Genomic DNA, 15,517 nt, shown 5'->3' on the forward strand with positions numbered 1-15,517 from the left:
CGTTTAAATACGCATCGTAAAGCATTCGAAGATGTGCTTTTGGAGCAGAAAGGTCAAGCCTTTGATGTACTGGTGGCGGTTGGACTGTGGTTATGTACGTGGTGATTCCCTCCCAAAAAGCTGCTTGCTTTTTGAGTGCCTTTCTCCTGAAAAACCAGATACTAACACGTTCTTGAAGGGCTCTGAGACTTGGCTTCTTTTTCTGCCTTTTTTAGTGTTGACAGTGTGATAGTTAATGCAAATCTCGTTAACAGTGTGACTGGAAGAGGCAGTGTCTGCTCACGCCTGCCACGTTTGGGCCCCAGTGACTTCTTCTTGCTGAATGTCCCATGGAGCAGGAACCACCACGTCATTGTCATGGCTTCATCCAGACATGTGGTACCAACGTGAAAGGAGAACAAAGACTTTGTGTCCTCAGAGGACTTGTGAAGGAGGACATACTGCTGGACCCTTCCAGGGTTGGTCTACGTGAGCTTGTGACACAGTAGAAATCTGATTATTTTTTTCAGTGGAAGTCTCTGGTTGTGCTTTTATTAATAATAAATGGCCATTTTAAATACAACTTAAAGTGCACATCTGTCACAAATATATATAGAAGTTCTTTGGGGTTTTTTGTCTTTGAATACCTGTCAGACATTGGTGCTGGGAGAAGTTAGCTTTCTTGGGCTACTTTTAGTCCCTGAGGTGGGGAAAAGTGGTTGTGGTTGGTTTTGGGTTTTTTTTTCTCCTCCTAGACATCTTAAAGGTACCGTTGGCATTTGCCACCTTCTTTGAATTGCCTCAATCACCTTCCTCGTTCTCCACTGACTATGAAGAAAGACTGGTCATTCTAGTTGCTTTGGTGGCCACTCAGATATATCCTGGCATAGCAGAAAATATTAATCTAAAAAAAAAAAAAAAAAAGAAGATTATTAATTCAATGCCAGTGTGCAGGAGACCCTCACCATTTTGAACTCTTTCTGGATCCTTTTGAGGTCAGCAATACATGCCCTGCTAAGGAGGGGAGTGACGGCTCTTGACTAGAGTGGGGTTACAGGTTGTGGTTGGCAGAGAAGATGGTGGGATAACTTAATGAGAAAGGGATTCAGCAAGTAACTTATTGCAAGTCTGCTGTATTGAGAAATGAATAAAAGGGGGAACAAAAGTGAAACATACCCCGTGGAGTATGGTTTGTGAAGTAATGAACAATAGGCAAAAACTTGCGTGAAGATGTCCGGTGGAGGAGGTGGCACGCAAGAAACCCAGTCTGTTTTCCTATTTGGTGGTGATACAACAGAAGTAGCCCCTAATCTAATTACTGTTAGTTCTAGCTGTTCATTCTTGCTTGTCTTGCAGCAGTGTGGATTTGTACCATTTGACAGTAAAGAGGGAGGACAGATGGACTGAAAAAGAGAATGTTTCATAGGATTTTTTTCGGGTAAAAGGAGTTTGATGGAGAATGCCAGGATATCACTGGCACAAATCAGAGGTAGGGCATCTGGACTGCTTAGATTAGTACTCAAACCACAGAAATGGTCATGAAACCACAACCTTAAAGGCAGGTGGAAAATGCTTAGTAAAAGTTTGCACTGTCTTTGGTTTGCACTTGTTGAATCATGTCTGTGTGGATTTCGTTTGGTTAGCATCTACCATTATGGAGTCCTGCACCATGGTGAGCCCTTCAAGTATTTTCCACAATTATTTTTTTTTAAAGCACACACAAAATGACACTCTACGCTTCCGAGACCTACAAGAAATGTAATTCTTCGCTCACTTGCAACTTACCAGCAAAAATGAAGGAGCAATGTTTCCAGTGAACTAGAAAGCGATGGGATTTTGCTTAGAAAGAACTAAAGGGAACTTTAATCCATTTGTTTCTTCGCCGGTAGAATGTGAAGGTCCTGTAGACCAGACTGTCCCTTCACTTGCATCTGTGTGTTTCCAAAATATTTTTTTATGCATAACATCCTTGGTAGTTTACAGGGGAGAACTTGGTGCGCTGGTAGAAATTTTATTTCTCTACAGAGGTGCAGATTAGACATGGCACTGTTCAGTTTTCTTTCAGCGTTAATAGGTGAGAAGTAGGAACAATTTACTGGTTTATTTAGCATATGCATCTCTGAATGAAGAGTAGAGTTTCAGTTAGAAAATGCTCATTTGTATGTGTCTATTTTAAAGTGGAATAGTCTGCCCAAGTACAGCCTGCACAGGTTATGTTACATCCAGCTTGGGCCAGGCTAAACGCCAGGTATAAATCAGTGCGTCTCTGGTGTAGTTTGAACTTTGCTTTCTGTGTAGCTAACAAAGATTTCCTTTAAAAGAAAGCTCAAGGGTCGGAAATAATTTTCAGACTTAAAGTACCATGCCATCTGTTTCTGTTTTCTGTTGCTGGCATCACTGCATTTTGGGGCAGTAAGTGGACCAGTGTAGAGTCTGGTTGTCCCAACCCCCCCCAAAAAATATTTTCAAATATAATGTCAAGAATGGGGGGGGGGGGTGTATGTATTGCTCTCCTGATAGTTTATATGTTACCTTTCTGTAGGATGAAAATCAGGGAGAGCCTGTTTTCTTCTCATGAATTGTTAGCAGAGCTAGCCCCTCCTGAGATGCTTTACAGAAGTGAAGCACAGCTGGGCATAAGGACTGGATCCTGCCTGACATTTAACACCATACTGCAGCTCAGCTGCTTTTAGACATACCTGAGTCGTTCCTCATGCTGTGAAAATACACCATGCTGTTGTGTATATGAGAGTTCTGAAGTTCTTAATACACAGTGGTATTTTGAAATTCAAAGACTTCTTAAAACTTGGGGGGCTGACATTGTGATACGCTGATATTGAAGGATAAAGCTCTTCAAAATAAAAAAAAAATCAAGGAAAATAATAAAACCAGTTATTTTTACCCATGTTATAAGAGATATTTTTTTTCTCCTTTTTTTCCATTTTGTAGCACCTCCGGGGTCTGCAGCAGCAGGTAGCCTAACAGGCTACCTCTAAAGCTGTACTTGTATCAATTGCTGATGGTACTGCACAAACAAAGATGGACTGTTTTGGTAAGACAAGGCTCCATTGAAGTTACTGCTAATAAGCAAACCAGCTCTGTTCACTTCGGTCCCATTCAAAACACGGGAAAAGGATCAATCTTTGCCAAACTTGAAAGGCTGAAACTATTACAGAGGATAAAAATTATTTACTTCAAGTGGGTGTAAAACACATTTTCAAAATAAACGCTGAAACCACACTTGACTCTTACCATATATATTAATCATATTCTGTGGGGGCATGAAATGTAGAAAGTGTTCAGCTTTGTATTCCTTCATTTTATAAAGGCAGGTTTGTTCTAACTAGCATTTAATATAGGCAGTGCTTCTTAAGTACCAGCTTAGATGCCAGATCCAATGTGCCTTCTCACTGTCAAGTGTTACTCCGTTGTAGCTTAGTTTACTCTTAGCTAAAGGGCTTGCCTCTTTTAGTATTTTCCTAATGCTTAAAAAAAAAAAAACCCAAACCCTGAAGTAGTCATAGATGGGATTAATTTGACTACCTGGTTTTAAATTATTGTACCTACAGTTCTGTAAACAGAAGCTTGTACTCATCCTTGCAGTAGTGCAATAGGTTTTTATATTTCTGTACCAAATTGTTTTCCTAGTTTAGCGTGTTTGAGTGCTCTAGTGCTGGATTGATCATCATCTGCTTTTTAAGCATAGCTCTATGATGTACTGGGTGATTCTTCTGAGAAGAGTCACTCTAGTGATGTTATATGCTTGAGTTCAATGTTCATATGGTGCTACGGGTGAATTAGTGTCCTACAGGTATAAAATGTGGACATTCCCCAGCATGTAGTTTGTGGGGTTTTGTTTTTTGTTGGTTTTTTTTAGTACCTTTGAATACATACTCTTCCTGTGCTCACACTGGTCCATGTAAAAGCCAAACTGTCTGAGCCTAGCCTTGCTTGCATGTGGTAGAGCTCTGCTTACCTTTCAGAGCTGGAAGTGAAATTTGTGGCAGTTCCCTCCTAAAAGTGAGCATATTGCTGGGGGAGCTGCCTCTCCTCTGTAGGGCTCTGCCTCCATCCTGACCTGCACCCGGAGCCGAGGCTGCTCGGGGCACGGCGGCAGCGATTCCTTGCCGAGGTGTTCTCCACTGCGCTCTGGTCTGGTACGGGCTGCCACCATCCTCACCCTTATTTTCTCTCTCTGACGTATACCTAACCTCTTTGTTCTGCGTAGGTTTAGCTCCGTTGCTGTGAGAACAAAGGTAGTGCAATAGGGATTTTTTTGAAGTCAGTACGAACCTTGGGTTTTATACCGTTTTGTTATGACTCTTCTAATCCTCTGGCTCCTGACTAAATCAGTTACCATTCAGTTAGAGCCCATATGGCTCCATTGCTGAGGCAACAGCGACAGGGATGTGTTGTGTTGGTTTGGGTTTTTTTTCCTCTTTTCTTAGCTTAAATACTGCATTAGTGGAGTCTGATGTCTTCTGCATGGTACCACCATGGTACCACCATGCAGCAGCGAGGTCTGCATCCAAATCTGAGGTGTTCCTAATCATATTTAGCGTATTGTTTGGCCGATTCCCATAACGCAGCACGTTAAAGAATAAGCAGCCTAGGGAGATGAAACCTGCCAACCTCGGAACAGTAATTCCTAAAAAGAGGTGCCGGTTGCACCATTAAACCCCTTCTTCTCTGCACAGAGATACTCAGTAAGGAAGGAGTTGGGCTGGTGGTCAGCTCCACTTGTACAGTCAACACTCATTCATTCAAGATTACTTGAGGCAGACACAAACGTGCTCAAGCTGGGTCCTTGCAGACTCTCAGGATCCAGCAGGGTTTATTAACTCAGGCTCAGTGCCAAGCAAATGCAACTCTGCTGCTCCCAGACCCAGTCGGATCTGCCGTTTTGGCACGGAGTCCGAGCCGTTCGAGCCTGCCAAGCGTGAAGGGTGCAGAGCTGGGTCCAGCGCTGTTCTCTGATGCAGGAGCTCTGGAAATGCGTTGCAGATATCTGACCAGATGGATCAGCTTGGGACCATCAGGGCTCATCAGATCCATAAGTTTCAGCCCTGTTAACCTTGAGCTTGCTTCTGTGCCTGGTTTTGTTTCAGTTGCTTTTTAACTGTGTTTTGTTTGCTGCTTTTTTTTTTTTTAAGGGTTTTTGGAGGTGTCTGTTTTGGTTTTTTGGGGGGTTGTTTTTAAACTCTTGAGTTCTGGGGAAATTTATGAGCTTGGTGAGCCCTAGGCTCGGCTAACACTTTCTGCGCATGCGGTATGTGGCACGTAAGGAGCTTCTGAGCTTGTTGAGCAGGAACCAGCTCAGGGCTAGCACTGAGTCAGCTGCTAGAGTCTGATGATCGCACATTGACTTTAATTTCTCTGTGCTGTGATTCCCAGCACGTTTTCCAGTGGAATAGTATACAGGTGTTTCCGTTGCCTGCTTTTCACGGCCGGTATGAGCTGTGATAGTGCAGTGCTGACCATTATACCCAAAGCATGGAGTTCTGGATGGGTGCTACTAGTTAGGACTTGTGTTTTGGTTTCGCAGAGTATGTAGCCATGTACATACACTGAGACTATCCGGTTAATAATTGCAGTTTTCCTAAGGCTAGTTAGCTTTTCTGTTTGGATTTGAAAATACTCCCTGGAAAAACTGCAGTGTGCTTGGACTAAGTCAAAATAATTTTAAGATGATATGCTTGATAGTCTGTGGATTGTTACAGTACTTGAAATTAAATTTCCTCACAAAATTCACAAATGCTGCTTAACTTTTCCAAGCAAAAGGTCATACAGCTCTTCTGGGTTTTTTTTTCATATGCAGGTGCAGCTGGGACAAGCGGATATAAAATGCCCGATCACAGAGTGCAGTGAACACCTGGATGAAACAACTGTCCTCTATAACCTGCCCAACGACGACATCATCAAGTATAAATATTTCCTGGAACTCAGCCGCATTGACTCCAGCACCAAGCCATGCCCTCAGTGCAAGCACTTTACAACCTTCCGGAGGAGAGGCCACATTCCTACCCCTGCCAAATTGGAGAACAAATACAAAGTGAGCACGCTTGCCAGGGCCGTGGATTAGATGGCACCGCAAAAGTAGGACAGCGTTTGATGGGCTTTAAATGAGCTTTCTTGCATCACTGGGGCTGTGTGCAAGCTGTGATTAGGGATATGAATCTGTAGTATATCACTGATTAACTACTTAATTGATTTCTAACAGTTCAAGCAGTTGAACTTCAGCCCTTAGTTCTTTGGCAGGTGGTGTAATTTTGTCCTGACACACATTTTAATTTAAAGAGTGTTTTCTGTCTGACATGCAAACAATATGGTCACAATCAGAAGAGACTGGGGAAAGGGAGTTATCACTGTAACTGGTAATTTTAGACACACAAATCTAGCAAAGATAAGTTTTCCCTGAAACTCTGTGCAAATGAATTCTGGGCATTTATGGTATTAGGCTGTTGGCTTGCCTCTTCCTTAGAAATAGAGTTGTATGTCCTGCTTCTTGGTTTTGATCTCTTCAGTCCCTTACCAGAGGTTATACATTACTGTAGTCTCATCACTCGCAATACAGAAAACTTGAGGAACAGGAAAAAACCACTTCTACAGCATTTCTTTTAGTAGAAGATTTGCTTATACTGTGATTTCAATCAAAGATAAAAAGCAAGAAATTACAGCTGGAAGAAGCTTTGAGCTGCTGAAGGTCCATCTTAGTTCCAGAAGACGGTTCTGTGTGCAGCATCGTGCTCTGTATTAGTTTTCCATCTCGTTATTAGATTTGTTGTGGTTAATTTCATGATTGAGCTGGCCTTTCCTGGACAAACCAGTTCTCCTCAGTAGGAGTTTAGATGACTGTTTAGATAGCCCTAATTACACAGCATAAGATTCAGCCCAGTATGGAGATTAAAAGGTAGAAGGTTGTGTATCCAGTGGAGTCGGAGTTGAAACCTCAGTAAAGCTAACTCTGAGTTATGAGCTACTTACGTGTTATCTGTGCAGTGCAAGAATTAGACGCCACGCTGCCAGTTGGACTCAACATTTTCAGATTTTTGGCACCTTAAGTGGAGGTGGAGAAATTCAAAACTGCAGGTAAAATTCCGTCTGCCCACAGCCATTCTCCTTCACCCATCCCCTTAGCATTCCCTCAGATGTAGAGTCCAGGGTAGATCAGAGGTTGTAATGCTTCTGCAGCAGCCTCTCTTAAGGTGCCAAAAGCTGTTACTGTCCCACCACTGCGGGTCGCAGGTGGTGCAGCTCTTGTATCGTGGGCATGCCAACTCTGAGGATGTTCCTCAAGGCACAAAATGGGTCATTCTGCCCACCAGTGCCCTTTTACGAGTTAAAATGCTATAATTAAAATGTTCCCACCGCTTCCCTACAAATCATAATCGTAAAGCAATGGGAGGGAGGCTGTGTGATGCATGAAATAGTGCAAGATAGAAGCGGTTCCCTGGTCCTGTGGTGATGCATTATGTGTAGCTCTGATCTGCAGGGCTCAGGTCTCCTCCTGGGAACAGACTCTGGCAAAATGTGTCCTTTGACCTGTGGCCAGGTGTTGCCTGGAAGAATGTCTAGTTGATGCTGGTCAGAAATACAATTAGGAAAGTGCTAGCAAACAGTATGGATGATCATAGTCCAGGGCTTCAGCCTGCTCCCTGAACCTGTGTTGTTTTCTGGCATAGGTGCAGTTTTAGTGACTTATTTTAAGCTTAGCACAAGGAAGAGTTTTGCTGCAGGGATAAGGTTTAAACAGAAGACTATATATGAAATTGTGTATGTGTGAGTAATTACATACACACGTAGCTGTGGACCATTATTATCTCAGTTATCTTAGATGCTTGTATGTATCTTGTCTGTGCCTTGAATTATAAGCTCTTTGGAGGTATGGACTCATTTTCTTCTGCATATAGCATAGGAGACATCCGACCGGAGACTGGGAGACTCTCATATTCACATGCAGGCAATATAAACAGCAGTTGCACCAGATGAATTCTGCACCAGCACTGGAAGTGCTGCCTTCAGAAGAACTGAGTCATGTGTGGGGAAAGTCTACGCACAAGCCTACTAGTAGGATCGCTGCGCAAAAGGGCTCAGTGCCAGTACCCTCGCTGTCCTATACACAGCAACAGGAAAACACTGTAAAATCCAAGAGTACATTTGAACAGATACTTTAAAAATGTTATTAATGGCATTCCTAAAATTTGATACACCATTTAAAATTATAAATAAACTCTAAATTTAAAGAGGTAGTAAAGTTATTGGATAGATTAATTTTCCTTACTATAGCTGTTTTATGTCAGCTAAACTGATCTAAGCCCAGCAGTTCAGTTTGCTGCTGCGGTTTTTCATCTTTGAGATCAAAGTCTTGGTGTGCTAAGCCTAGAAAGTTAGCTGGTGCGTGTACGTTGAGAGTGGACGGGAAGAAGAGGGAAGCTCTCGATCCAAACCTTTCTTGTCCCACTAGTGCCACTTAAGACAGCACAGTACGGCAGTGTGGTTATTTAGTTTCCTATATCAAATAATTGTATCACAAATGGATCCAGCTTTAAGTAAGGAAATAGCCCTGCCCCCTCTCTTAGGACCTAAACTGGGAGTGTAAGACTTGGTTGTGGGCAAGATCCTAATAAACTTTTGGTCAAAGCTATTATGCCAAAGTGCAAAGGAAATGGGCGAAAATTGAAAAGCTGGTAGTACAGTTCCTATGCATGGAACAGATATGGGTTTCACAAGAGTGAGTATGTTGGCTTGTTCTGTGAGGGTGTTTGGGGTGGGGTTTTTTTGGTGTGTGTGTGTGTGTTGTTTTTTTTCCCCTAAGCCCTGGATTTCACCTGTTATTTTAATATTAGTTCTTTGACCTGCCACCTGCCATGAAGAAGCAGTTCTTGATTCTTGGACTCTATTTCTGCCCTTATTAACCTGTGAGGTTCATAATGAAGTTTTCTTGTTCTCTTCTGTCAAGCGATGCACATCACATAAAAGAAGGGCTTGAGTGCTTGGCTTTGGAAATGTAAACATTTTTTCAATGCAGTTGTTATATAAAGTATCTTTTGTTTGAACTACTCAAGTTTCTGAAACTCATTGCTGTACAACTTGTAGGAATCTGTACCTGCAAAGATGCTGTGATGGAGCAGATCTGTGTAGTTTGTATCAATTGGTTCCCCTTTTTGGATCAGATTTTAACCTTGAGTAGCAGGTGTCTTCGTGGCTACACATCACTTCAGTCTGCCTTGAGCCTGAACTGCTGCGGACGTGGTGATTTTGCCGTGCTCTCCCTCTTGGCTCTCAGCTGTTCATTCCTGCCAGCTTGCTTTTGCTCGTGTTGATGTTTTGGTGTCACGCTGGGAGCTGGATCAAAGATCAGCTCCAATGGGACACAAGGTTTGTTTGTTTTGTTGTTGCTTGTTTTGAGCTGGTACAAGAGATGGGACGGGTTGGTGACGAGGAGGTGGCAGCTGTTTTGGCAGGAGCCCATATTTATTTTGGAATAAAGTGACTGTGTAGCTGTAGCTAGAGATTGTAATTCATGTAATCAGTTAGTTGCACGATTAATTTGGCCATCCTGTTATATAGCCAGCATTCCACTAAGCAGCAGAAGATCCCACTAAGCTTTTTGCAGCTTCAGGCTCTCTGAATAGTTTTAATGTGCAGTCAGTTTTGCTACTTCGTGTCACACTGAGCAGTGTTTTGTGCTGAAGTTACCTACCAATTTTGAAAGGTCTTTTCCTGGGAGGTGAGGAAAATGATAGTTGGAATAGTCCGCAGTAAAGCGGCTAGCTAAGAAAATGGAAAATGTTAGCCTCAAAGGTCAGTGTTTCAGAAAGCTGAGAACCAAAAGGGTTAGTATGAGAAGTTGTGTAATCTTTTCTATTTCAAGGGAGACTGACCTCCAGATGGCATAGAAGTTTGTGTATGTATCCATTCTCTCAATTCTGATCGACTGGAATGGAAGTCATAAAATGAATGGAAAAATGTTTGTGGGAGGAAAAAAACATATTTGAAAAAATACTAGATTAATGTTTGGGATTTTTTCAGATATAGTTTGTCTGCTTTGCTGGACTATACTCTATTTTACTGCTTTAAATTATATGTGGATAGCATTTCTGTGTCCTCATTATGATCATTTCATGCACTAATACTGAAGCATAAAGCAAATCACATTTGACTTTTTTTTTCTTTCAGAAAACCAGAGAAAGAATGGGATAAGAATCTGAAAGACTGCTGTAATTGCCCTGTTGTGTTCCTATTTCTTAAGCACACCGGTGTCACACTGCATACAAGTTTGAATAGGTTTAAGCTTTTGTTTTGGAGCCACTAGTTCCAAGAAAAATAAAGTTCATAAGTACTTAAACGAACATAGTTTTCTTTGCCTGCTTAACGTATGTTCAGACAGTATTGAACAACAGAGAAGTCAAGTGGCCCATTCAAAACGTAAACACTATTTACCAGTCCAGTTTTGAGGAAGGTGCTGTCAGGGGTGGCAGGTGGAAGAGGAAGCTAGGAACTCCAAACCTGGTAATGTAGATAGTTCCCACTAATTTACTTCAGTTAGTCAGGGCCATTCATGGTAATGAATGTTATTTAGAGTTTGTGTGGTTATAGCCTCATCCTGTATTTCAGTACTTTCTAAGTAATGTATTTGGAAACATCTAATGTCAGTGTGCATGTGTAAGACCAAATATTTATCCTGGTGGCTGCTGTATTTCTTGCAATTATATACATGCTATAATAAAAGGATAGAGCCCGCAATGAATTTGTCTCAGATTTTCACAGAAAAAACCCCGACAAAACAAAACGAAACCCACAAAAGTTACATTTTAAATTGTTGGCATTTTGTTGAAGAAAGAAGCTTTAACTTGCAGCTTCCCAGATCTCTTGGTTTGGGTTTGTATTTTTTAACATTTGTGTTTTATCTCAAATGTCTAAATACTGCAACTGATAAAAGCTTTTAGGTTGCAGAACACTTAATTGTGGCTACAAGCTCCATCTTTGGCTGAGGCATAACAAAGACTGAATAATACAATGCAATGCTTGCTATAATCTGTCTCCCCAGTAGTAGGTCACTGTGACATGCCTTATTGAAAAACGTAAATTCAAAGCTTGGGGCGGGGGGAAGAAGGAAAAAAGTAAAAGATATGGAGATAATGGGCAGGATAGTTGCTAGTAATCTAACCTATCTTGTGCATATTGGTTTCTAAAGTATTGTGGAAACATAGATCAGTGTTCTGTGTTAGCTTGGTTAGTAGCAATAAATACCTTATTCCTTAGGTTCTTCAGAGTGGGAATTTTCCTCTTTCTTGTTAAGCTGTTTTTATTAAGAGAATTCATCTGGGAAGCAGAGATGCAGGATAGTGTATTTCCCTTGGTTTAGCATCTGGGCCAGTAGACCAGAAATCGGAGGAAAGGCACCGGTTGTATTTTGTATTGCTTTTGATTTATACTTATCTTGGCCTTAGACATTACTGTGTTTTCAGGCAAAAAGTAATCAAATTTGTAATCCACACATTGGAGCTTTCATGTGTTGTTCCCTTACAAACAAGTTTCATTTGTTGTTCTTTCCTGGTTTTGGGCTGCCTACCTGTGTCTTCTCTAACTTATTTCAGTGACGGGAAGCATGTGATAAGTGCACTTTTCTTCTGTGTGAGGTATCTTACTGTGTGCCTTAGCAAAAATGTCGCTTTGTAGCTATAGAAAGCAGTAAGTCATACTTGTGCTGGGTACAGGGTATCAGAATTTCATCCATTTTAATATTACACTGCCTTTGAGTCTGCTTGATAGGAAGGGATTGTTTGTATGCTAACACTTAAATGCGTGCATGATTTTTTTTTTTTTTACAAGGATAATGACTAGTAGATGGTAACTGACTAAAATGTTAATGTGTTGCGTAAGGAGAAAATGTGACAATTTCTTGATGCTGCTTCCCTTCTTTGCACTTAGCCTTATGCCCAGGCAAAGGATCCTCAAGGGGGAAACTCACTATGGGTAGTGAGAAAATTATTAATTCTCTTGACCATTAACTCCCCATGCTTGCACTTGCTGATTTATAGATGTGGATTGGCATAAAGAGGTAAGCTGAAGTGATGCGTTGAGCAGCACACCATACAGTCCACTATTAAAGGTAAAATACTTGGTTAAACAGTGCTGCACAGACAGATACATCACTATACAGATGAAACTATGACTGTTACACACTGCTGCAGTGTCAAAAAAAACCAACAAAAAAAACCAACAAAAACCCCCAAACATTTGCTCTCTACAGGTGAAGTTAAAGACAACTACTGAAAAATAGGTTAGCTAGGGTAATAAAAATGCTCAGCTTGAGCCATTGTGTCAATTAGGGTTTTAATGTGAAATATTAAAGGCAAAAAACTAAATGCTATCTCTGTGTATAGACCTTGGGGAGTAGCGTTAAGGGTAGCAGACGGATTCATTTCTCTGTCATGCATCAGAGATCAGATCAGCTTTGTATTAGCATGCTGGTAGTGACGGATGTAGGCATTGCACATATAAATAATAATTTTGGCTGCCCCCCAGCAAAATACTTAAGGGAGATCAGAGCGCCTACTTTGGACTCTAACTGGAGCCAAGGCAGCACGTTAGTAGTCGATGTGTCTGAGCAGCGGCCACAGCAAGTAGTGGGAATGAGGACTTTGGAAATAGGTTTGGGAAATTTTGCATGTGACTACACCCTAGGAGGTAGTTTCCCGAGCAGCACCCCCACGCCACGCGTGGCCAGCACAGACACGTCCGTGGTTCGGTGGTGAATGAGGTCTGGATGCAGATACAACCAAAAAAAGCCTTTTTTTGGCCGGTCGAATTCCTCGGTCCCGTCCATCAGCTGGTACAAAGCCAGGGCAGTGCCAGGCAGGGGCCGCGGCTGGAGCTGGTGGACAGGGCTCAGCAGTCGCTGGAGAGATGCGCTTTCCTGTCTTCCAGGCTGAGACGTTTTGCGGCCAAACACAGCAAAACTGAAGATGATGCAGGAGCCTAGATATGCCTGTGTCTAATGTGGCTTCTAGTTCTTGCTCTCCTCAGTCATGATGCAGGTCGGAGGCTTGTCTTTCATCAGATAAGCACCTGCAATGTGCCTCTATTTATTACTTCTACAAAAGCAGCGGCTGCCGTAGCTTTTTTCAAAAAAAATTGCCATGCTCTGGAGGAAGACATGATGACAATGGTACCTGTTTGATGCAATGATTTAAAACCCGGGGAGCGGGAAGAATAGATCCTTTCTCAATTTAAGGAGCTTGGCTTGTGGCTTTTGCCGTTAGGTGTGGTCTGTAGCAAGCGGGCTGTTTGGCACAGCCCCAGCTCGCCCTTCCACAATCAAGAGCAAAAGGAGGTGCCTGACTTCCAGGAGGCAGTCGTGGCCCTTGACTGAGACCCTTGCTCTTGGTCCTTTTTCCCAGGACCATTTTTAATATAAGCTTCATAACCCGTTCTGGGCTCTGTAGAGCCCCTTCAGAAGACCAGGTTCTCCCTGGTAATAACCTTGGCAGTGACGTTTATAACTAGAAGGCGGAGATCCACCGCACTGAAAACTGGCTGCTGATTTTTAGGTGATCTCACATCTATTGGAGGCAACTGAGTATGCTTTCTGGATTTTGGCTTTTGGCATTTGAGCCACACGGTAAATTCGGGAAGCAGCTCCTGTGCTTAAACCAAGCTACTTGTGCTTTGATGGGGGCCTTTCCTGGCTTTAGCAATTAGTTCTGTATTTTCTCTCTTTTAAAAAGAAAAAGAACAAGTTCGCTTCCGTAACTTCTTGCTTTTTTGAAACGGACCTTTCAAAAGATGTTAGACCTTTGCTGGGCAGCTACTCTCTTAATGGAAGAGCAGTGGTTTTAAAACGGGCTTTCCAGTTGGGTCAGCGCCCAGCTTGCAAACGTGTGGTGTTTTCTCATTTGTACAGATCCAGTGTCCATCTTGCCAATTTGTCTGGTGTTTCAAGTGCCACTCTCCCTGGCATGAAGGCGTTAACTGCAAAGAATACAAGAAGGGAGACAAGCTGTTGCGTCACTGGGCCAACGAAATCGAACACGGGCAGAGGAATGCCCAGAAGTGTCCAAAATGCAAGGTGAGCTGCTCTCCCTTGGCTTGCAGGTAGTGGCTTCAAACCGTTTAAATATGTATTTTAAGTAAACATTTGTAGCTTCTGCTCAGCATTGGAAATGGAGTTCACGCTTGCTGTGCAGGTTCTTGTCAATGACCCATTGAGAAAAAACAGGTCAGATGTTGCACTTGCTGGTTCCCACACTGATTCTGCAGAATCTCTGCATGTAAAAGAAACATTACGGAAATCGTAAGAGGGGGCTTTGATGGATGCTTATAATGAATGTGTGCTACAGAATAAATTATTCCTAAAATAAAGCTTTAAAGAAATGTAAAGCTATGGAGAAATATGATGCCCTAAGTCAGGTTTTCCAAAGAGCTTGGGTGAATTCAATTTCTGAGTAAGGCAGAAAGTACTCTATCAGCAAGTTAACTAAGGGAGACTAAGGTTTGGCAAAACCAGAAGTTTTTTAGAATTAAATGTCAGTTCTTCACAAGCCTTTTTCATGTTTTAGTTTAATTGTCAACACTAAAGTGCAGTCCCACGCCCTAAAAATGTGATTAATCTCTTCCAGGATAGGAAGTATTTCCCACTACTCAAATAAGATGCAGCAGCCCCACACACCCCTGCCCCGGCTGCCCTTAATGAGGGTGGCCATTATGTTTGTTCGCTATTTTTTTTCACAGCACTTATTTCCAGCTACTGACAGAGTAGTAAGTCAAAACCTTGAGAGCACCATGGTGGTGGGAGACTGTCCTTTTTTTTTTTGAAAGGGAATACCTAATCTGAACCAATCTGTTGCTCCACATCTACTTCATGGAGAGGACAAAGTAAGGAAATTGGAACATTTGGTAGGAAATAAATACTGAATGGGAAGATTTACTTCTAAATGTCCAAAGTACACTTTTGTCACATTTTGAGCCTTACCCTGTGCAAATAAGAGAATGTTTCAGTTTACTAATTATTTTATTTTGGTCTTGGGGAAAGAAATGCCTGTGATGCCATAGCTGGAAATTGAAAGATTTCAAAACGCTAAGAAAAATTCGGAAAGCTCTGAAATCAGCAGTTGGTTGTTTACCCTTCCTCCCTCACACACGTGACTTTTTAACAGAGTTTTAACAGCTTGCTGTTTGGCAAGAGTTGATAGGTTTGAGCCAGTTCTAAAAAAGTTCAGTTTCTCGGAAGTCTTACAGTAAAATCCTTTCACAAACTTTGTTCCTTTTGGAGTGAGAAGTAGTATGTTTTGGTTTTAATTCTTTGACTTGTGTCCAGATTCAGATTTTAGGACAATGCGAATGATGTAACTACTGAAATAAGTTGTCCAAAAAAAGAAGAATAAAATGCACCAAGCAAAAAAGTATGAATGTGGAGAAGCAGGGGGAAGAGGGCTGCTAGCTGGAAAGAGAAAAGAACTACAACTGCTAACAGTAACGTGTTTATCATTAATAACTCTCAAATTTAAAATGCCAAATATACAACTGTTCTCAC

General features: G+C 41.9%; 1 protein-coding gene across 3 annotated transcripts in view; it reads left to right on the plus strand.

Moving 5' to 3' along the window:
- RNF217 (ring finger protein 217) overlaps positions 1–15,517 on the plus strand; it is a 60,991-nt gene that overhangs the window by 28,560 nt on the left and 16,914 nt on the right. For 2 of the 3 annotated variants that reach the window (XM_069805167.1, XM_069805166.1), the window contains exons 2-3: positions 5,798–6,031; positions 13,889–14,053. In XM_069805167.1, coding sequence (XP_069661268.1) covers positions 5,798–6,031; positions 13,889–14,053 — 399 coding nt within the window. The remainder of the gene's footprint in view (positions 1–5,797; positions 6,032–13,888; positions 14,054–15,517) is intronic. The other variant, XM_069805168.1, reaches the window with a different exon arrangement.

The sequence above is a fragment of the Haliaeetus albicilla genome, chromosome 17 (assembly GCF_947461875.1).
Source record: "Haliaeetus albicilla chromosome 17, bHalAlb1.1, whole genome shotgun sequence".
In the NCBI taxonomy this organism is placed as follows: Eukaryota; Metazoa; Chordata; class Aves; order Accipitriformes; family Accipitridae; genus Haliaeetus; species Haliaeetus albicilla.